This window comes from Gracilinanus agilis, chromosome 2 (assembly GCF_016433145.1).
Source record: "Gracilinanus agilis isolate LMUSP501 chromosome 2, AgileGrace, whole genome shotgun sequence".
Lineage (NCBI taxonomy): Eukaryota > Metazoa > Chordata > Mammalia > Didelphimorphia > Didelphidae > Gracilinanus > Gracilinanus agilis.
Window position 1 is genome coordinate 149990217 of NC_058131.1, and position 24350 is coordinate 150014566.

Here is a 24350-nt window from a genome sequence, read left to right on the forward strand (position 1 = left end):
CCTTATTTACAAAATGGATATATATATAAGATAATATAACGTAATATAATATAACACTATGTTATAATATATTTCTTTCTGGGTTAGTTTTTTTTTAAACCCTTAATCTCGGTGTATTGTCTCATAAGTGGAAGAGTGGTAAGGGTGGGCAATGGGGGTCAAGTGACTTGCCCAGGGTCACACAGCTGGGAAGTGGCTGAGGCCGGATTTGAACCTAGGACCTCCTGTCTCTAGGCCTGACTCTCACTCCACTGAGCTACCCAGCTGCCCCTCTGGGTTAGTTTTGAGGAAAGACCTTTGCAAACTTTAAAACCTAAAAATGGGAGCTTTTCTCACTTGATACCTTTGCCTACCATGGCTTCTGCCTAAAGAATTAATCTGATGTCAAAGAGAAGGATGCTTTTAGGAATGAGGACATTCAGGACAGGATTGAGTTTCTGGTTTGAAATAATCCAAAAAAAAATAATTGTGGTTAGCATGAGAATCATTCTGATCTATATTTTACTTTTTTGCAACCAGCCTGTCTGGGTTTTGTCCCTTCATCCTTCACCCACCAGCATCTGTCTGAGTCAGAAATAGTCTCAAGGGGAAAGAGAAGAAATTTAAAAGGACAAGGAGGTTCACAAAGCTTTCTAGAAATTTTCCCATGCCCATGAAGCCAGGGTTGGCTTTCAGAAGTGAAGACCAAATGTCTGGCTCCTTTTCCTCATAAAGGGAACCAGAAAGAACCCATTGCTCAAAACGATCTCCCTTATACATTCTACCAATTAACAAGCTTCTCTTTTCAAGTAGAGATATGTGCTCTGTGGGCTTATGAAACACTCATCTCTGACACCAGTCATTCATAAATAAGGAATGAGGATGTTGATTGGCTAGGAGAAGAGAGAGAGAGAGGGGGATGATTATGAAGCTTAGAGGGTGACTGAGGGAAAAGCAAGCCTGGAGCAAGCATGACCACAAAATTGAGACCTCTGTAATGGCCTTTGAGTCACCTGATGGGAAGTAAAAAATAGAGAAAGTTAGTCATTCAGTAAATATGCATTAAGTGCTTACCATGTGTTAGGGACAGGAAGAAAGACCTAANGGAAGGGAAAGGAAGGGAAAGGAAGAGAAAGGAAGAGAAAGGAAGGGAAGGGAAGGTAAAGGAAGAGAAAGGAAGGGAAGGGAAGGGAAGGGAAGGGAAGGAAATACATCTAACCAAGTAAAGGTGATGATACTGAGCAGCCTTCCTGAAGTCCAGTGCCTCATTGTAGCATGTAGGTAACCATGAGTTCCAAAAGGTTGTGCCAATTGAACATTAGCTCTGGTAATCCTACCAATCTGGAAAGGTTCTGAGCACTGTCCAGCAATCAAAGCTCCTGCAACTGAGCAAATATCACAAATACTCCCAAGTGAGAAGCATGGACATGAGCATTCAGTTGAATGGGAGAATAGAAAGGTGGGAACAGGGACAGAATATTGTCTCAAGGCAGGAGGAAGGCATAGCCTACCAGGGGTCGGCAACCTTTTTGGCTGTGAGAGCCATAAACGTGTGCGGAAGGAGGAGGATGGAGGTGGAAGGCGCTGGAATCTGGGGCGGGGCCTGAAGGGCCCCCTGGGGCACATCCTGGGGCTCTGCCCAGACTGGCAGGTGGGGAGGTGGAGCCAGATATGTCTCTAGAGCCATATGTTGCCGACCCCTGTCCTAGAACAACCTGCTGATAGGAAGGCCATGGGGCAGAGAGTAAGGGACATCACCCCATCTCATTTGCCATCTGGTAAATTCCCATTTTAACTCATTTTTCTTGCTAGACACCAAGTGCTAAGTGTTATTTTTTCTATGATGCTGAAAATGCTGGTTGCAGGCTCTAAATTCAGCACCTGTGGTCAAAACTCTAGCTATCCCACCTACTTAAAGCTCTGACTGCAACAGTCTCTGTGTTTATAGTTGAAGGGTCAGCCATATTGATTTTGTTGACCATCTTCCACAAAAATTTGACAAAGAAGTGATAACTTATTTTTTTCAGCCACAATAATTCATGAAACTCTCTCAGATGTCTTGTGGTCTGCACAGGATAAGGGACAGACCACATCCAAACCTAATTATTAAGTAGGAATAAAAGAGAGAATAAACAGAACCACAACCTCAAAATTAGCAGTATTTGCCATGGTGAATAGTAAGAAGCAAGCAGGCATTCTGCTCCAAGGCAGCAGGGTAGTGTGTGTACCATTTCAGCTGATATGAGGCATTGGGAGGGAATGCCCACACAGTCCATTACAATTCATAAAGAAAGAGACATAGCCTCATTTGACCCTCATTATGACTTTGAGAGGCAGACAATGCAAATATCATTTACTCACTGTTCCAGGTGAGGACAGGATGCCCAGGAAGTCAAGTGAATAATTCAAATTTTCCTAGCTAAAGAGGCCCACAGCCAAAACCTAAAGATAATTGATGTGATTCTGACTCCAATCCTTTTCCCAGTAGATCAGGGATTCTTAACTTTATCTGAGTCATGGACCCCTTTGACAGTCAGCCTGGTGAAGCCTATGAACCCTTCTCAGAATGATGTGATTAAAAACATAAAATATATAGAATTATTAAAAAATATATATAGAATTACAAAGGAAACCAATAATATTGGAACAGAGGAGCAAAAAAAATTTCTTTTAAGTCAAGTTCACAATCTTTAGGTTAAATATCCCTAGATTACAGAAAGGGGAGGGAGAAGAGCACCGTATTTAAGCATCACTCAGACTAGGAACTTGGGAGGCATGTTTAGGGCCTTCTAAGACCAACTGGCCTTTGATGAAAGTTAGAACCTCTCAATGAGGAACAGAAATTCAGTCCATCTGGGTCAGGACTCATTTCTGAAGAAAATGACATTCACCAGGGGTATGTTGGAGCCAGCACCAGGTGAGAGAGCTGAATGTTAAATTTTCAGTGTGAGCATTTAGACTTCAGAAATTAAATGCTTTAAAGGATAGATTTATTGTTTTGTTGGTTGCCCAGATTTAAGAAAGTGATGAAGAAAATGTTAATGATGCAAAATAAATTTTTAAGTGTGACCAGAGTCCTTTTTTTAGGGGATGGGTTGAAAAACCAGTCATTAAACTGTGAATACTAGCACCAAATTACATCAGTTATCATTAGAACCAGCCACCATAAGCAATGATAACACGACAGGTTTCACATTCAAGACTTCCCTGTGAAGGACATATTAACCAGAGCTTTGATTTTCCAGGATCAAAGAGATTATTTATTCCATCCTTTTCACTTTACACAGGAGAAAACAGATAACTAATATAATAGAAGTTAAATAATATGACAAGAATAAAGCCAGGACTTAAATGTAGGCCCTCCTCTGTGTCCAAATGCAGTGTTCTCTCCACTGCTCCAAATTACCAGGCACTGACTTAGGTCTAACAATTTTTCATTGCATGAGGAAAGGCTTGCAAAGAGCTTTGCCTACTTTGCCATCTTATTTAGAGTTCTGTTGGGCAAAAACTGACTTTGACTGCCTTTTCTATTGCTGACTTTGGGGGAAGTAGAAAGGGGAAAAAAGGACGACCTTCCCTAAAGTTTAATTTCCCTTTAAGACAATTCCTATGTGAGAAATGCCGTTAAGTCTCTGGGGACATTTCTCTCTGCCTAATGCTAAAATTCAAATCTCCTGCTATGCATTTTTTTCACACGTTGGGCTATAATAAACAAGGCAGGGATTCAAGTTTGAGGTCTAGCTAAAATGTTCATAATGACATCTTGTGTCTTGGTCAACAGGCTATGTTTGGGATTTAAAAAAAAGTGGGATGTTATGAGCTTACAGAAAAACTGACCAGAAGCAAAGACAAGGAAGGCCTGGTAAAGGAAGCCAGAGATCCAAAAAGGTGAGTTTTATTAACTCAGTACTACTTACCAAGGCATGGTGCATTTAAACACTTACCTCCCTTTTATATGACCTTCCCCTTTGTACTTACTATAGTCACCTTTGTATTATTGTTCACAGGAAACCATAGACTTTTTATTTTAAACTCTTATTTTCTGCCTTAGAATCAATACTAAGTATTGGTTTTAAGGCAGAAGAGTGGTCAGGGGTAGGCAATGGGGGTTAAGTGACTTGCCCAGGGTCACACAGCTGGGAAGTGTCTGAGGCTAGATTTGAACCCAGGAACTCTGATCTCTAGGTCTGGCTCTCAATCCACTGAGCCACCTAGCTGCCTTCACAGATGCTCTTTAGTAAATGTTATTTAGTTTATTGATGGGTTGATTGAATCAAATATAAGCTCTCTGCTAGATTATAAACTCCTTAAGGTAGAGATGGCTTTTCCTTTTCCTTTTATCCCCAGCGCTTAGCACAAGTACTTGGCCCACAGTCAGCACTTAGAAAATGCTTGTTGGTTGATTGTTAGCATCTCTTTGCTCTCTACTTGTCACACTCAGTTGATAAACTGGGGAGTCCTTAGAGGAGAGCCCTCTAGGATGGTGAATGGACTTAAGGCAATGTCATATGAGGAATTCAGAAAAGAACTTGGGATGTTTAGATGGGAGAAAAGAAGTTATAAGAGGCAAAAGATAACTGTCTTCAAGATATGTGTAAGAAGGATTAGATTTGTGCCATTTGGCCCCAGAAGACAGAATTAGGAGCAATGGGAGGAAACTTCAAATGAACAAAGTTCAGTTCCATGCCAGAAAAAAAATTAAACAGACCAACAAAACCCCCAAATACCAAACCTTCCTAATGATAAGAGATTTCCAAAAATAGAATGGGCTGCCCTGGGAGGAAGTCAATTCCCCTCCCTAGTGGAAGCTTGCAAACAGAAGCTAGAGGACCACAGGACAGGTATATTGTAGAGGGGGTGTCTGAATGGTATGGGTTGGGCAAGCTAGTCACTTAAGTCTCTTTCAACTATGAAATTTTGTTATTTTGAGTCACAGATGGTGAATAGCAAAGTTCAGATTTGAACCCCAGGTCCTCTGGCTCCAGCTCAAGTATTATTATCACTAACTCCATGCTGCCTCTGACAAAGCAAAGCTCATAAAAGGAAAAAGGAAGACCACAAAGCTGTCAGAGACAACCAATAGACACAAGGTGGAGACTCTTTGATGGGAGCACCACAATGTAGAATTGTGTTCTCTACTGAAATGCTGAAGGGTTAAAGTCCTGAGAATGATACCCACTTCATCTTTGGATTTCTGACAACAAGCATTTCTTAAACACCACCTATATGCCAAGTACTGTGCTAAAATGAAACAAACCCATATTTACAAAATACAGAACAAGAACCTTTGGATTACTTTAATCTCAATAAAAACAATGTGTTGCTTTCAATCATTTCTTCAACAAATGTTGATTGAACAGCTAAATGGATGCCAGTTACTATGCTCAGTACTATGGGAGACAAAGAGATGAATAAGACATTTAGTTTATCATCTGAAAAAGGAAATCTATTAAGAGCGCAAACAGTCATTTAATGTAGGAAGACAAATTGCTATAGGAGAAATACAAAGTTTAGTGAGAGAGATGGCATCTGACCAGGGGCCATTGTGGAGCACTTCAGGGTTTTTGACTTGGGCCCTGAAGGATGGTTGGTTAGTTATTGGTTGGATGGTCCTTCGTTTTCAAAGAGGACCAATGATATCACAAAAGTGATGTACTGACTGGCTCAAGAATTGGATTTTAGTGAGGGAGAGTTACACAAAGTCATCAGTCTCATTCTCTCTTCCGGAGTCTGACCATGCTCTAAGTGCTTCCCAGAACCTGCTTCAGATATTCATGGCCACTGGAATATTGTTCTTATCTTCCGTCTGGGGAAGTCTTCACTACTAACTCATATTGAAGTTCACTAAAACCTAGTTTGTTTGTTTTTCAGACTCTGGTCATGTTTCCCTTCTATTATACTTATGAAGTTGATTTTTTCAGCCTAAGTGTAAGATCTGATATATATCTCTTTTGGATAAAATCTTAGATTCAGTTTGATTTTCTTGCCCACCAATGCTTTTTATTCCTTTGACCCAGTATCTTAGTTATCACACACACACACACACACACACACACACACACACACATCTTTATGACATCCAAAACTGTGATAATCAAGCAATCAATGACTTTGTCCTACTCGTTGACAAAAAAAAAGAAGCCAAGTAGAGATTCCTGAGACCCTCCACTGGCTATGTTGATGTCAAGCTCTTAATTATTGCTCTTTAGTGTGTTCTGAATCCAACTATTCATCTAGTCACAATTCTGAATCTTGTCCACAATAAGAGCATTAGAAACTGTGCCAAATATTATGACAAAATCTAGATGAACTATATCTTCAGTATTCCCCAGGTCTTTCACTCTAGAAATTCCATCCAAAAAGGCAATGGAATTAGTCTGCCAAAAACAGGTCTTCCTATTCTTGAGGAAGCTATACTGATTTCTGGTAAATATCATTTCTCTTCCTAGATGTTCACTAATCATCCTGTTAATTCTAGAATTTTTTCCAACAATCCAAGTCAAATTCAATAGCCCGTGGTTTGTAGATTATATTCTCTTCTTTTTTTGAAAATTAGGATTGCAGAAAGGCAATACACTAGAGGGTAAGCTGTTAGACTTAGAATAAGATAAGACCTGGGTTCAAAACCTGACTCTGAACAGTCTGCTAATAGTGTGACTGTAGTCAAGGTTAACCTCATTGAGCCCATTTCCTCATCAGTAAAGTGGGGATGACAATACATGCATTACCTACTGTACAGGAGATGCGCTATATATAGTGCTTTGAAAACTCTAAAGTCCTATACAAATATCACTTATAAAAGAGAAAATCACAACCTCATTTGTGCTCTAATTTTGGGGTGCTCCTCCATTTGCCATTATGCCAGTGTTTTCAAAGAGTTATGTAGTCACATCTATTAATTCTTTTAGTGTCCTGGGAAGGAGTTCAACTGACTCAGAAACTGAATTAATCAAGGGCAGCTAGTTTATTTCTTACAATCTCTCTCTTTTCTTAGGCATTAACTCCATTACATGCTCAATGAGGTCAGGGATCATATTTTTGCCTTTCTTTGGATCCTCAGCATTTGGCATAATACTTGGTATGTATTAAGTGCTTAATAAATGTTCCTTGACTGACTAACTCCCAATTAGTCCTGTTTAATCTGTCCTATCCAAATTAAAGGTAGTTAGGTGGCTCAGTGGATAGAGTTCAAGAAAACTCACCTTCCTGAGTTCAAATCTGGCCTCAGACACTTATTAGTTGTGTGAACTTAGGCAAGTCACTTAGCCCTATCAGTTTCCTCATCTGTCAAATGAGCTGGAAGAGAAAATGGTAAACCACTCCAGTAATTTTGGCAAGAAAATTCTAAATGGAGTCACAAAGACATGATTGAAAAACAACTGAAAAATAATCCAACTTTAAGATTTCTCTCCTTGGCAGGGGAGATGAGTGTAAAAAACTTTTAATAGAATAACTCTGCCTTCTCTCAATCTTGAGGTATTATCACTCCTATCCACCCCTAGTCTGATTCATTTTTTTCATCCTTCCTCCACTTTTCCTCTTTTCTCTTGCTTAGCCTTTCTTCCTGACTTCAGCTCATTCTGGACTTTGGCGTTTCTGACACTCTTCTCACAAGATGGTAAGAACATTTTGTACTCATCCTCTGTTACTTGTCTTTGCTTCTATCTCTATCATGTCTTTTAAAAAAAAAACAAAAAACAAGACACAAAAAACCCTTACCTTCCATCTTAGAATCAATCCTACATATTGGTTCTAAGGCAGAAGAGTGGTAAGGGCTAGGCAATGAGGTCAAATGACTTGCCCAGGGTCACACAACCAGGAAGTGTCTGAAGCCAGATTTGAACCCAGGACCTCCCATCTCTGGGCCTGGCTCTCAATCCACTGAGCCACCCAGTTTCCCCCATCCAGCATGTCTTTTTAAATCTAGGTTGATCAATGGGTTCCCTGTGTATCCACATCAGCCTCTTGAAACAACTCCCTCATTTCCTGTCCATTGGAATTATTCCTCTTTGTACCTTCAGAATTTCATCTTCCCTCCAGTTTTCCAACTCTCCTGCTCTGACTTCCCCTGAAGAACCCTGTACCATGGGATCTTGCCAATCTTTTCACTGAGCCCTCTGCTCATGCCAGTAAAGCACAGGATACATTGGGAGACATGGGAACAATACAGTTGGGATGAATTGTAAGGGGTATGAAAAGGAGTAACAAAAGAGAAACTGGTAGGTTAGAAAGACTTAATGACTGAGCTAAGGATTTAAAGATATTTTTCTATTGGTAATGGAGGTTTTTTTTTTAAACCCTTACCTTCTGTCTTGGAGTCAATACTGTGTATTGGCTCCAAGGCAGAAGAGTGGTAAGGGTAGGCAATGGGGGTCAAGTGACTTGCTCAGGGTCACACAGCTGGGAAGTGTCTAAGGTCAGATTTGAACCTAGGACCTCCCGTCTCTAAGCCTGGCTCTCAATCCACTGACCTACCCAGCTGCCCCTGAGGGTTTTTTAAATCATGATGATGTCTTGATTTAAAATGCAACTAAAAAGGATTGTTAGAATCTGGCTTTTCCTCAAACTCTTCTAATGATGTTTTCTTCACTAGTGCTCATGCAAACAGCTTTAATAGCTGCTTTTTAGTCTTATCTGTCCACATTAGCAAAGAGTATTATTTGTTTGCCACAACTCAACACCAGTGGGAAAAACTCTACTGAAGATCAGAACATTGCCAGAATTTGGGTAAGAATCTGGAAAAACAAAGACAAGAACCAACTCATAATTAGGATGTGAATGACAACAGCTGTTTCTAAACAACAGATCATGCCAGAAAAAAAAAAAGAATTGTACAATTTTTCAGGATAGAGTTGATATAAGGTAACTCTCTCCCCTGTTGGGAAGATCAGGAACAAACAGCCTTTCTCTTCTCTAGCATCCAAATATGTATGATTCAGTGTCTTCCTGAAGTCGTATTTGGAAATGAAGGGGGTTAGGACATAGAGAGTGTCAGACCAAAGGACCTAAAGGAAATGGAGCTGTCTACTGGCAATAGATCAAATGGAAGAGGGGTTCAGAGTTCTTGTTGGCTGAGTTTGGGGGGACTGATATGTGGTTTTCATTAAGCTTTCCACTTCTGGGAGACTGATTTAGTGATCCTGGAAGTCTGATGAATTACTCTGTCAGGGATGCTTTAGGGAGGTGGGAGGATGCCCTAGACAACTTCTAACATCCCCTTCCAGCATGAAGATGCTCTGGTTTTTCCTTTGATGGAATATTATGTAAGTAACTTATCATGAGATGATTAATTTCTTAAGACATTGATATGGGGGTTCAAATGAAGAAAGTCATATTCTCTGGACAACAGTTAGTGGGTGGGGGTCTTATGGATCATCTGTGACTGATTAAATGCTGGAAATAACTGCAATAACGAAATGCCTTGGCAACAAACAGGAATTTCAACTTCTCATTTTTGCTGAATTTCTGAGTGACTTGGGGAGAGAGAGCATGGAGGATGTAGGGTGCTAGTCCTAGATGTCAGGATGGCCTAGGTTCAGATCCCACGTCTGACACCGGTTAAGTTTACTCCACATTTCTCTCTCTTAGTTTCCAGATGTGTAAAATGGGGGTGTTAGTACTTACCTCAAAGAAGAATTGTGAGAATCAAATGAGATAATTAGCAGTATTTCATTAAGCATCTACTGTGTGCCAGGTACAAATCCTAGCACACAGAATCTAAAGGAAACATTTAAATAAGAAAAAATGAGCAGGTATATGAGGGAACTACTGAGAACACAAAAAAGTGAGAGTTTCCTGCCCTCTTGGAACTTACATGCTGCCAGAGGAGAAAACATATATGTCAACAGATACAAGGTAGTTTCGGGGAGGGAAGGAGAGTTGGGGGAGACCCTTACAGCAGGGGAAAGTAGGGATATAAAAAGATTGAATAATATCCCAGATACTCAGTTCAAAAGAGACAAGAGGGTGAAGGAAGGTGGCCTAGCAATACCACATCTCAAACTGTAGTATAAAGCAACAATCATCAAAACAATTTGGCACCAGCTAAGAAATAGGATGGTAGATCAGTGGAATAGATTAGACACACAATATACAGGGGTAAAGGAACTTTGCAACCTAGTGTTGGGTAAACCCAATGATCCCAGCTTTTGGCATAAGAACTCACTCTTTAAGAAAAACTGCTGGCAATTGGAAAACAGTATGGCTAAGCCAGTGATTCCCAAAGTGGGCCCCACCACCCCCTGGTGGGTACTGCAGCAATCGAGGGGAGCAGTAATGGCCACAGGTGCATTTGGGGGTGCTGAATAACTGTAAGGGGGCAGTGATAGTATGTGACAGGGGTGCTAATATTTTTTCTGGAAAGGGGGCAATCAGCCAAAAAAGTTTTGGAACTACTGGGCTAGGTATAGACTGATATCTCACACCCTATACCAAGATAACATCAAAATGAATATATAAGTTATATATAAAGAGTGATGCCATAACTGAATTTGAAGAACACAGAATAGTTTACCTGGCAGATCTCTTGAGAAGGGAAGAATTTATGAACAAACAGGAGATAAAGAGTATTATAAGATATAAAATGAATAATTTTGATTATGCTAAATTAAAAAGTGTTTGTACAAACAAGGCTAATGTAACCAAGACTAGAAGGGAAACAACAAACTGGGAAAATTTTTATAGCAAATGTCTCTGAAAAAGGTCTAGTATATCAAATTTATAGAGAACTCAGTCCAATTTATAAGAATAGAAGTCATTCTTCAATTGACAAATGTTCAAAAGCTACGAACAAGCAATTTTCAAATGAAGAAATCAAAACCATCAATAATCATATGAAGAAATGTTCTAAATCATTCTTGATTAGAGAAATGCAAATTAAAACAATGTCTCACACCTAACAGATTGGCCAATATGGTAATAAAGGACAGTAGTAAATGTTGGAGGGGATGCGGCAAAACTGGGACACTAATGCATTGTTAGTGGAATTGAGAACTGATCCAACCATTCTTGAGAACAATTTGGAACTATGCCCAACAGGCTATAAAACTGTGCATACCCTTTGATCCTGTAATACCACTGCATTCCAGACCTTCTTTACAAAAATATTTATGAAAGCTCCTTTTCTAGTGGCAAAGAATTGAAAATTGAGGGGATGCCCATCAATTGGGGAATGGCTGAACAAATTGTGGTACATATTGGTGATGGAATTCTATTGTGCTATAAGAAATGATAGGCAAGATGATTTCAGAAAAAGCTGGAAAGATCTGCAGGAAGTGATATAGAGCAAAATAAGCAGAACTGGGAGAACATTGTATACAATAACAGCAACATTATATGAAATGTGAAAACTTGGCTACTCTCGGCAATATATTGATCTGGGACAATCCTGAAAGACTCATGATGGTGAATGCTATTTACCTCCAAAGAAAGAACTGTTGGAATTGTCTTTTACATCAGTGTATTCATGGTTTTGTTTTGGGGTTTTGGTTATGTATGACTTTGCTCTTACAACAATGATCAATATGGAAGTGTGTTTTTCATAAAAATAAAAAATGAAATAATAATATAATTTTTTAAAAAGAGAGATAAGAGGCAATGCTACACATGAGGAAAAGTAAGAAGGTCAGTTTGGTTGGACCACAGATTCATCTAAAGGGAGTAGTGTGTAATAAGGGGCACACAGTTGATAGAGTGCCAAAACTGAAGTCAAGAAGACCTGAGTTCAAATCTGGATTCAGACACTCACTAGCTGTATATCCCTTAACCATATTTGCCTCAGTTTCCATATCTGTAAAATAAGCTGGAGAAGGAAATGGCAAACCATTTCAGTATCTTTGCCAAGAAAATCCCAAATGGAATCACAAAGAGTTAGACACAACTGAAAACAACTAAACAATAAATGTGTAATAAAGCTGGAAAAAGAGGTTGAAGTCAGGGTGTGAAGGGTTTAAATATCAGGGGAATATATGTTTGATCCTTAGAGATAAGAAGTCATTGGAGTTTATTGTGTAAGAAATCAGATCTGTGTTTTAGGGAAATCACTTTGATAGCAGTGCAGAGAGTAGATTGAAGAGGGTAGATCTTTGAGGCAGAGAGAAGAGTTAAAAGGCTATGGCCATAGTCCAGGTGGAAGGTGATAAGGTCCTGGACCAGCATGGTGCTTGTAGGAGCGGAAAGGAGACATGTACAGGAGATGTTATGAAGAGCAAATTAAAAGACTGGGCAACTGATTGGATACACAAGGTGATGCTGTCAACATAGGTAAACTGGGAGGAGTACCCTTGACAGAAATAATTTGGGAGAAGCACAAATTTAGAATTAAACACAATGAGCTCTATTTTAGGCATATATAAAGTATATCACATATGTTTAAGCAATGCAGTGGGGCATTGTGGTGGTACTGGTCCTGAAATCATGAAGACTCATCTTTGTGAGTTCAAATCTAGCCTCAGACACTTACTCCCTGGGCAAGTCACTTAACCCTATTTGCTCCAGTTTCCTCATCTGTAAAATGAACTAGAGAAGGAAATAGCCTCAAATTGGGTCATGGAGAGTTGAACTAAAACAACTGAATAACAATAATATATGCAATGGGAAAGAGAAGTGAATAGGATCAGGAACCTATTCTTTAACACCCCCTTCTCTGTGACATGTAGCTGCCTCCACAGCTCTGGTCTCCCTCTTCCATTTCTAGGACTTCCAGTCTTCTGGACTTCGCTCTCACCTAAGGGATTTACCAGTCTGGAAGCCCAGATCCCTCCTGCCTCCTGGTACATTCATACACACCTGTCCCCTTCTCTAGTGAGCCAAAACCTGAAATCCCACAATGTGGAGAAGTAACTGCAATTTAGTGGAAAGCATTTTGGAATTTGAAACCAAGGTTCTAGCATATACTCCACTGCTGGGTTGATGCTGGGTAAATCACTCAAGCCCTCTGAGTCTCAGGTTCCTCATCTTTAAAATGGAAATAACATTTGCAGTACCTAACTCATTTTTATGAGCTTTTATGAGTCTCAAAGACAGAGTGTTTTGTAAAATGCTATATAAATGTAACTTTCTAGTGTTCTTTCCCTCAGACATGAGCCTTTCTCCATAAAATCCAAATGTCCCCAAGAATAGGTAGAATAGTGTTTATAAAAGAGAAGGTGTGCTAAAATAATAGCTGAAAATAATAACTGCTAATGGTTATATATATGTATATATACATGTGTATATACACACATGTGTGCATACACACACACTTAAGTTTATAAACATCTTATATGATCTTATATGTACTGAGCCCCTGTACTGTAATGGTGGGGCACCAGGGATGTTAACTATTATTATTAAAATGTAATCTAAATGGTTTGTGGGTTTACACTGGGTTGAAGGAGAGACAGGACCAACCAGGACAGGGAGACCAGGGTTTACTGCCAAGCTGTTAACTGTCACAGGAATGGCAGTTAGGTCCAACAGTCACTCAGCCCTCCTAGGCTAGGGTCTATGGAACCAGCAGGCAAAAGGTAAAAGTATAAAACAGTTTAATTGAGGGAAACAATAGTAAAGGATGGGAATAAGGGATTCTATACTTACAACCTAAGGGCAAACCACAGGGGCAAAGGAGACTTGACTACACTATTCTATTGACCTAAGCCAGGCAGGGCCCAAAGGAAGCAGTACTGAAGTTACAGGGAAAAGCTCCTCCAAACCTGGTTCCAGCCAGGTATGGTCAGCTCAGCTAAAGGGCCTGAGGAGAGCTTTCAATTGGTATCTCACGGTAAATCTAAGGATGGTCACAGGATGCCAGGAGCCAACTCCACCAGGACAGGTGATCCAAGGTACCCAGGTAGGGGGAGAGAGTTTGCAATGCTGTCCACCAGATCACAAACCACTTCCCCACTTGGTGCTGCTCTGCAGGTCTGTTCTCCACTGCTGAAAGCCTCCACCTCTCTCAGGATCCCAGGGAATCTGAATGCAGTTTTTCCCTAACTCCGAGATCTCCCAGGGTTAGCAACAGTTATGTCCCCAACCACTAATGGAGTCTCTCTCAGAGTCCAAGCCCCACTTCCTCCTCCTTCATTCCATCTTGGAATCCTCCAGCCCTTCCTGCTAGGTCCAACACTAATACTAAATTAATCTTCCTCACAACAGTACTGACTGCCTCTATGCCCAGACTATTGCCCCTACTTATGTTTTCCTCTTCAAAATTCTGCTCCACCTCTACCTCCTACGTGAGATATAAGATTGCAGAAACTGTTTTATTCTCATCTCTGTATCTCCAGAACCTAACATAGTGCCTGGCTCATAGTAGTACTTATGTGTGTGTGTGTGTGTGTGTGTGTGTGTGTGTGTGTGTGTGTGTGTGTGTATGGGTGGGGGAGCGGAGCTGAGTAGTTCAGAGGATTGAAAGTCAGGCCCAGAGATAAGAGGTCCCAGGTTCAAATCTGGCCTCAGACACTTCCCAGCTGTGTGGCCCTGGGCAAGTCACTTAATCTGCATTGCCTAGCCCTTACCACACATCTGCCTTGGAGCCAATACACAGTATTGACTCCAAGATGGAAGGTAAGGGTTTAAAAAAAATAAAATAAATGTGTGTGGAATGAGTATCTCATTTGCTCTTCCTAACAAGTCTCAGGTAAGGACTGTAGGTATTATTATCCCTATTTTATAGATGAGGAAACTGGGGCTCAGAGAGATTGTCACTTGCCCATGGTCACACAGCTAGTAAATGTCAAGGGAGGAATTTAAACCCAAGGCCATTCTGGCTCAACATGCCTGGCTGTTTCCATAACACCATGCTTTAATGGCAGTGGGGAAGAATGATAGATGAGAACCTCAGAGGAGTTGGACTCTGCTACAAACTGACCATCTGGTTTTGACCAAGTCACTTCCCCTCACTGAGACTGCTTCTATCACTGTAAAATGGGTATCATATTACCTACCCTCTTGTCTCTTTCTCTCAGAGGTATTTCGGAAATGACCATTTTCTCAACTAACTTGAACAACCAATATATTATTTGATGGAAGGAAGGAAGGAGGGAAGGAAGAAAGGGAGGGAGGGAAGGAGGAAGATAGGTAGGGAAGAAGGGAGGGAGGAAGGAAGGAAGGAAGGAAGGAAGGAAGGAAGGAAGGAAGGAAGCATTTAAGTGATACTATATGCTGAGCACTGTGCTAAGTACTTTATAAATATTATCTTCTTTGATCCTTACAAAGACTGAGATAGACAGACCCTGTGCCCAGGGTCATATGGCTAATAAGTGTCTGAGACCTAACTGCCTTGGATGGCAAACACCTATGCCAGATATTAGTAATAATGATTCATGTAATTTTATCCTGGGGATCAAGATAATAAGGGCATTGGACACCAGTATCATAACTGGAAATTTTGGTAGAGGGGGTTGGTGAGGGAAAGAGACCCAAGAACACCATACAGTCAATGTTCATTACCAATGTTGCTGGAGCCGTAGGTGAGTTTGGGAAAGGGCCATGACAGCAGTTGGACCCTTGTGAAAGGCATGTCCTTTGGAGTAGAGGGGGTATGCATACTTCTTTCTCCATTTAGCATACTGATGTCCAGGAGACCCCTCTTGCTAGCAGTCCTTTACTCATAGATACCAACTGCTAACCTACATCAATCTAACTACTACTTAACTCTTCATGGACTTGTATTTGCTTACCAAGAATAGCCCTTCATTTTCAAATACCTACTTTTCAAAAACTGCTTATACCAGTTCCAGAATCCTGGGCCTGAGATAAGGAATTTTATTCCATTGCAAGAGGCCTTTCGATATTATTTTTTTAAGATTTCATCTGTATCTCTGCTCCTTTGATAAGTTTTCATCAGAAAAAAATGTGTTACGGCACACAGCACCTGTTGTTGGGGGTGGGGAGTAGGGGCCCTCCTGGATGGCAAAGATTTTTAATTCCTGGAATGCCATTTTGTCTATAGTAAGCTCTTTGTTAGAGAACTAAGCTTTGCTCTCAGAACCTTCACCTAGAGCCCACCACACAACAGTTAGGTGACAAGAGGCTATTGCAGAACAGTGGGGATTTATTTTGATAGTTAAGGGTTAGGACAGGTAGGTGTTCTCTTGACAGAAAGAATATGGAATTTGGGTCATATCCATCTCTGCTCTGAACCATCTAAGCACCAGGAAAATTATTTAAATTTACTTTGTCTTTAGCTCCACTCATTTTCCAGACTTTTCCAACTCTTACCAGCACCTGAAGATAGCTTCACCTTGCAGCCCCATTTTCTAAAAAGTGAGTGCCCCAGACCATCTCTTTTTTGCTTATATTTGTATCCCTACTCCTTAGAACACATAGCACATTGTAAGTGCTTAATAAATGCTTTCTTCCCTTCTTTCCCTTCTTCCTTCCTTCCTTCCTTCCTTCCTCCCTCCCTCCCTTCCTTCCTTCCTGCTTTTCTTTTTGTTTCTTTGTTTTTCTTACTTTCCTTTTTCCTTTCTATGACCAAGAATTCCCCTGACCTAAAGAGGGCTGAGGAAGTTTAAGCAAAGGGATCATTCTCCAGTTAAAATAGAAATCATCCAATTTGCTAATCTGACCTGGTAGAAAGGAAAGATACCAGGGTGGATCATAAAGCATAACCCCTTGAATGCAAGCTCAAAGTATTCAGATTGCTGAGGAGCTAGAAAAGAAGAGGTCCAGAGGGGTAGGAGGTCAAACCTAATCAATTGTAAATTAGGCAAGTTTCTATCCACAGTGCTCTCATCTTTGATTCCTTTCCTCCTCTTCAGTCTTCCAAAAAATACAGCTTTAGTGTTCTGATATTACCTGGGTTCCTCTTATGTTATAAAGGAAAGTCAACTGAAAAATTCTCTCATCATAAAGTGTTACCAATTTAAAGTGATTCCTTCCTATTTTCTCTTTTTTCCTCTTTGTTATAAGGGACAGCTCCCTGGGGATGGAGAGTGGAAAACATAGGTGATATAAAAAATTTATAAAATCTATTTTCGAAATCAATGATAATCAATAGACCTGTCAGGTCTTCTTCTTATACTGTAGATCACCACCTATTGTGAGCTATTATTATGGTTATTCACATCATAAATTAGAGTCTAAAAATCTGTAGCAATGCAATAGATGGAGAACTCTGAGACTTGTTATTTGCCCAAAGCCCTGAAAGGCAATGAATATTTTTCCCCTACTAAAAATCCTCAGAAGTAACCTAGGTCCCTTACTCTAAATCAGTCTCTGTCTTAGTTCTCTCTCCATGATTTATCTACAACTTTCCCCACTGGCTAAGAAGAGGTGACTTAGAAAGACTAGAATAGTGGGGATCTCTTCAACTACTTATTTAATGACACTTGTCTTTTTCCCCCTTCTTTACTCTCAATTGCTTTTTTCTTTCAGCTAGCATTATGAAAAATAGTACTGAGATAAAGTTAAAAAAAACCATAATAAAGGTAAGACAACTAGTGCTTAGCCCCAGAATGCTGACAAAACCTTCTGGGGCACACTTCCTACTCTACCTCACCCTTCCCACAGTCCTGGTTCCTAACCCTCACTCCTACTCTAGGACCAGCCTCCTCATTGAATGAAGTACTATACAATTGCTAGTTACAGCTCTGAGATAAGAAACACAGGTATCTGAGGGAAAGATGGAATGAATAGCCAAGACTTAAGGTAGAGAAAAGAGTGAACAACAGAAGAGTTAATGAAGTCCTACAAAGATAATTAATCCCAGCTTCCTAATAAGAACCACTTCTTGATTCAGAAGAAAAGTAGTCTTAATTATTATTTCTCCTTGTCACCACTTTTATGAAACAAACCCAAATCAGCCCCTAATCAGAAAGCCTTTGAGGAAATTTCCCATGGTTGCTCCTTGGTAATTAATTGCTACCACCAGTTGAGGAACAAGTGGACATTCCTCGTTCAGAATATTAAATTAACAAATTTCACTATGTTCCCCTTTTCTACTGCCCTCTTCTCATTAGCCCCCAAATTGACCCAAATGCACAAACCAGTTTTCCTACAGTGTGAAGAAAGTAAGCTACTGATGCTGAAAAATTGGAAATGAATATAGTGAAAGACAATTTGTCTTTGATTGTGTTTCCTATAATTTAGCCAAAGTAAAGCAATTGCCACCACAAGGAGGCAAAAATAGCTCAGAAATCACTTGAACCAACAAACACTTGCTTTTTTCCAATAGAAAAAAACACTAGAAAGATAACTTTAGAAAGTAAATTCATTTGTGAACTGTTTTAGGAAAGGATTAAAGGGAGTATGTACCTCACAAGCCAATGAATAGCAATAGGATAGCAGAGTCAAAAACTCAACTAAGTCAGATTACCCCAAGAGCACTTAGAGATGAAAAAGAAAAATAACAAATACTTTTTAAGAATGCTTCCATTACCATCTGTTTTTATTACCGATGTCTTTATATAATGGATGAAGACAGAGTAAAGAACAGCTGGATCAGATCAAATAAAAACAGAAGAAACTCTCCAGGAATTGATGGGATTTCAAAGAACTAATGAGAGATGTTTCTAAAGAAAAAACACCAAACAATTGGAAAAATCATAGACGGAATTAATAACCTAAAAAGCGAAGTAACCAGTAACCAACTTTCTCATTTGATAAAATTCAAAAATGATCTGCACATATATCAAACAAATCATTGATGAATGTTTGAGAAAAGTACATATGGGCAGGCAATTCTAATAGAGAACACACATCTTCACAGTCAAACAACTGATTGAAAAGTGAAAAATAACATAAGATCCCACCTTGTTTATTGTTTGATTATTTTAAAAATAAAAGCATTTAACTTGACAGTGCAGCACACAACTTTAAGAGTTCTTCTTCAAAAAGATGTCTCCCATGTGTTAAAATATTTAGTCCTCTGCATTTTCCTGGCTTCACTAAAGCATTGTTATTACTTGTGTACTCGTGGGGAAAATTGGACCATGGACAAACAAGCAGATCTCACAGACGTGCTTCTCAATCAACTAGAGTACAACTGGCCAACTTATAGTTTTACAACTGGGCCAAAAAGATAAAGAATAAATTGGGAGTGGTTGAGAGTTGAAAGATGGATTGGGGTGGGGAGGTGTAGAAAATGCTGGAAGAGGGAGGTAAAGAGTTAGGAGACCAATGAAGACAAAGATAGAAGGATACTGACTAAAGTATAATCAGAACATTCTAGGAGCAAATACTGAAAACTGAGTGGGTGCTTCCCATTGTCCTGCTTGGGGTCAGTTTTCTTTCCTCTAAGAACACATTTTCCTATGGTTTCTTCATGGGAGCAGTATTTTGTCTAATCACAGGCACTTATAGTGATATTATATATGTATATTTATAATAAAATATAGCTCATTTCAGATTCTTTGAGAGAAGCAAATGTAGGTATAATAACTTAGGCACAGCCCAGGAGGGAGACACATGCTCACTAAAGGTGTTTCTTACCTGGCATGGAGCATTTTTTTTGCTAGAGTACAAGTTATCTCTTATTGATAAGGAAGCTCAGGGCCAAGCACAGAGTAGGTGCTTTTTAAGTGCTTGCTATTATTGTTATTATCATTTACCAACATTTTAAGTTATTATATCAATGTATTTATATTGAATAGGTCCTGTAGTTGGACAACAAATTAATTCCTAAATGGAATGAGAGGAAGGGAGCGGGCTAGGTTGCATTTAGGAAATTCCATGAGCCCTTTTATAATCCTGAATTATATATATATGTGCATATATATTATAATTAAATATATTCTTATAATCCCAAAATATATATAATTTATAATGCCAAAAATTTTGTAGAAAGTCATGACTTCTAACATCAATATTCTCCCATTTATGCTATATGGCTTTGAAGTAAACTATCATTAATCTCCAGAGAATAAGAACCAGAATTGCAGGTCAGTAGAGAATAACCTAGTGAAATGCAACATAGTTTAGAAACACTGGGTCCAAATCCTACTATTAACACAAAGACAAGTCACTTTAAGCTTTCTGAAGTCACTTTTTCAGACCATTGTATCTTCTCAAGCAAACAACATCTCTACAGCTTAATTATTAAGGTCTGACCTAGTCCAACCTGAAAATGCTCTCAAATTTAAATACAATTGGAAAAGAGTAGTTGAGGGGAGATGAGGGGAGGATGGAATGGGGGATGAGGAAATGGATGGAATTTTCCACTTTTTAAAAAATCCCTTTAACAATTCTTCTTCCTTACTCTCCCCCTGTTCCCTATCTCAGCCAACATAACTCTCCCATAAAACAGAAAATGTCCTCTTAGCAGTCATTTAACACTATTCATTTTTACTAGATGCATTGTTGATGAATCTCTTATAAGGCTTTTCCCCAAAGGTCACATAAATTAATTCTAAGAGATGATTTAATTGAGACATGTCTATAAACCACAGCCATCTATTCCCAGATGATAGAAAATTAATTATCCAGATCACTGCCATCAAAACTATCAGTTTTCCTCTTCCTTCCCTCTACCCCATTCACTATAATGATTTAATTGTCTTCTGTGAAGAATGGTCCACTAGGAGGACTGCAGCAACTTTTTGTTTCTATGTCCCCAATATGCCTCATAAATTGTAAGAACTCAATCAAGGAACATCAATTAAGTGCTTACTATGTATCAAGAACTGGACACGAAATGGGGATAAAGCCTGGAACTATGATTTAATTCATCTGGAGAACTCCCAGGTGATAGGACTCCCTCTGTCAATGCAGGTCAGCACCCTCTCTGCCATTCAGAAAGGCTTCTAGAGCATTGGGAGGTTAAGTGTCTTACTCCAGGATCTCACAACCAGTACATAAATATCAGAGGAAGGACTTGAACTCAGGCTGCAAGGCTGGCTCTCAAACCTAAATATTCCTTCTCTAAGACAAAAACAAATCAACTCCCTGCCCTCAAGTTGCTTACTGGGTTAAATAAAGGAGCTTATTAGGCTAAATAGATAACTACTTGGGGCATCTAAGTGACAGTCTATAGGGCACCAAGTCTCAAGTTGGGAGGTTCTGGATTCAAATAAGGTCCCTGCCCTTATGACTTAAAGTTGTTACTAGTAAAGGAGGAGGAAGGAAGGAAGGAAGGAAGGAAGGAAGGAAGGAAGGAAGGAAGGAAGAANAGTAGAGTCTAAATGCATATTGAAGCATACATAATATATATGTGCATATGTATAAACTATATATAAAAATAAATTCTATATTCTATTTATTTATTCATTTTTGGTCAGCATTTTCTCTTGAAACATGGATAATATGAATTTTTTCATGATTACACATGGGCAATCCATATTCAATTCATTGCTTTATCAAGATGGGGAAGAGCATGAAGGAGAGAATTTTGAACTCAAAATGTTTTAATTGAAACAATATTTTTTCTTTATTTGTAATTGAGAAAAAATAAAATGTGAACAAAATCAAACAACTCTTGATGCTATAGGGTGGGGAGGGAGGAAGGAAAGAAGAAGGGGGAAGAGAAAGAAAAAAGGAAGGAAAGAAGGAAGGAAGGAAGAAAGGAAGGAAGGAAGGAAGGAAGGAAGGAAGGAAGGAAGGAAGAAAAGAAGGAAGGAAGGGAGGGAGGAAGAACTATGTGAAGATTGATCCTTTCTGGGGCTCATTCTCATCCTTCCTGCAATCCGGGGAAAGCAAGATTCTGAGTTTCTCAGACAACCTTGCCAGTATGATCTGATAAAGTGTGCCTAGGATTTGGAACCAAGAAAAAACTTCTGGTTAACCTCTCTTCTTTCATCTAACAATGATTCACATTTCTATAAAATTTCCAAAGCACTTTTCCCATAACGACTCTGTGATAAGTAGTGCATGTACTATCATCCCCCTTTTATAGAAGGAAAATGACTTACACAAGGCCAAATGACTAGTAACAGAGTAACAGAACCAGAATTGGAAACCAAGTACCCAGGTTTCAAGTCCTAGTTGCTGCTACAAGATATTTTTTTCATGATTATACTAGCTTTCTTTGTAGAGTCCAGCACATAGTAGGCATTTAATAAATGTTTGCTGATTACTTTTTTATTCCCTGTAAAATTGGAGAAAGAGTTCAAAGAGAGATTAAATGGACAAAATGAAGTCACAGATCAGACCACTGAGGTCCTGTCCAGCTCTGAAATTCTGTGATCCTATTTAGTAATGCCCTGGGAAAAGTAGTGATTTGAGTAACTTGCCCCTCTTTTAGACACTAATCATCCCTAAATGTTTCAAAGATGTTGATGTATCTGTCAAAACACTAGACTTGGTCTTGGCCAACAGATCACTTACTAAGGAGATCCAGTCCAAAATATAGAAAATTTTGGCAAAGTAATGACAGACAAGACATTAATATCCTTAGTATTAAAACCAGCATATTTTCCCAGCAATAGCCACCACTCTCCCAAATTCACTAATCCACAGCTATAGGGTTCACCACATAAAGTTCTTTAGTTTCCCAGAGTTGTCCTAACCTTCCTTCCTACTATCCCTGTTTTTGATAGCATCCAAGGATTCTTATTCTAACCTGGGAAACCCACTTGCACAACTATTAAACCAAGAGCTAGCAAAAGAGAGAGAGACAGAGAGAGAGAGAGACAGAGAGAGAGAGAGAGACAGAGAGAGAAACAGAGAGAGAGAGACAGAGAGAGAGAGACAGAGAGAGACAGAGAGACAGAGAGACAGAGAGACAGAGACAGAGAGAGAGAGAGAGACAGAGAGACAGAGAGAGAGAGAGAGAGAGAGAATATTTCTTTTTAGATATGGCATAATCATTTGGAAGTCTTTCAAAGATCAAGAGCAGACAAATTAGAAAATCAAAAAGGCAAGCTGTCTTTTTCCTTATGGGAAAAAAAATACAAACCCAAATTCCAACTGTCCCTATAGAAAATGGAAGTGATTCAAATAGAGAGACAAGATGTTACTTTGGAGAGTTAATAGGAACTAGAACTGTGCTTTCCCTGGAATAAGGAGCTCTTTCATAGGAAAAGTCCTTCTACTAGTACAGGTCAGAACCTTTTTGCATTCTATAGACTTAGAAATTGACCTAGAGCACTGGGAAGTGACTTACTCAGGGTCACACAGACAATACCATAGATGGGACTTGAATACAGATCTTCTTGGCTTAAAGTTCTCTGTCCTCTAATACCATGCTGCCTCTCACAAGTGAGAGGGGAAATTATTTTTTTGGGGGGGTGGGAAATTATTTGGTAGGAGTATTCAGTTATTCGGTAGGAAACAAGCATCTGTCCAAGGTAGAGAATATTTCAGGTTTAACAAGAGAACACGGTTCTCCATGAAACACTGCAAAGGACAATGAATTATAAATCTCCCAGAAACTATTATGTCTATAGGTACCTTTCTATGCTTGTGAGAACATTTTCAAAGTCACTTTCTTCATGGGGTTGATCAATTACTGGTTGCCAAATAGTTCTACCCACCTGTAGGCAAGACCTGTGTGCCACATGAAAATCAGACATATACTTGAAAAAGCTAATGAAATAGGCTTTTTTAAAAAATGGCAAAAGTCTAAATTAATCTTCTAGCTTGCTCCCACCCCATCAGCCCCCAACCAGAGCACCAATGTGGTATATTTAAAAAAAAAAAGACTAGGGCTCATGTCTCTGGAGTCAGCATCTCCCACCTGTGAAAGGCAGGAGGACCCAGATTTTCAGCCATGAAATCCTCCAGGTGATACAATCCATGGAAAAACTTCTTACCTGAGATGCCGGAGATCCTTGACAGGCAATGAAGGACAAGAGAAAGAATAAGGCACACTGAGTTCCCGAGATCATCTTGCTAATTTGTACGTTTCTTTCAGGGAAGAAAAGTGCTTTTTCCCCCTACCCTCCCTCAAGGGCGTCTTAATTGCGTTTATCCCAACCACTGCCTCAAAAGTCCGGACCCTAATTGGAATCCAGCAGTGGGCTAGCCTAGGACGCCTTGGAGAATTCAAAATGCTTGTTAATTGAGTGGAAGGCTAGGAGGCATCATCAGGCTGCAGTTCTGTCCTCTTCTGTCCTCCCTGCTCCCGCGGTCACGGTCCTGGGGCTGCTGCTGCGGTGGCGACTGCCCCAGCTGTTGCTGTCCCAGATGCAGAGGCTGCTGCTGCTCTGAGGGCTTATGAGCTACACCTAAGTGGCTTGGTTTGGCTCTGATTCCATCCCTCCCACTCAACTACCCAGCAAAGCCTATGCCAGTCCTGTAGTTGTAATTTGGCTGGGGGTGGTTTGGGGTGGGGGGAGGCGGTGAGTAGAGAAGAGGACCGCACCAGTATGTGCCTCTGCCTGCCAAATTGCTGGCTGAGTCCCCAGGCCCTTTCCTGGATGGGGGAGGTGCAAACGGGACCGTATTGCAGCCTGCACTGGCTTCAAAGGGGAAAGACTCCTTTCCTCTTTGTCTCCCTCCGAAAGAGAAAGGCT

The 24350-nt window shown here is 39.8% G+C and overlaps 1 protein-coding gene across 1 annotated transcript in view; it reads right to left on the reverse strand.

Annotated features, from left to right (window-relative positions):
• Nucleotides 1-23723, reverse strand: part of FBLN7 (fibulin 7) — an 80435-nt gene extending 56712 nt beyond the window's left edge. Inside the window, exon 1 of the mRNA XM_044660773.1 lies at nt 23649-23723. Coding sequence (XP_044516708.1) covers nt 23649-23723 — 75 coding nt within the window. The remainder of the gene's footprint in view (nt 1-23648) is intronic.
• Nucleotides 23724-24350: the final 627 nt, after the last annotated feature.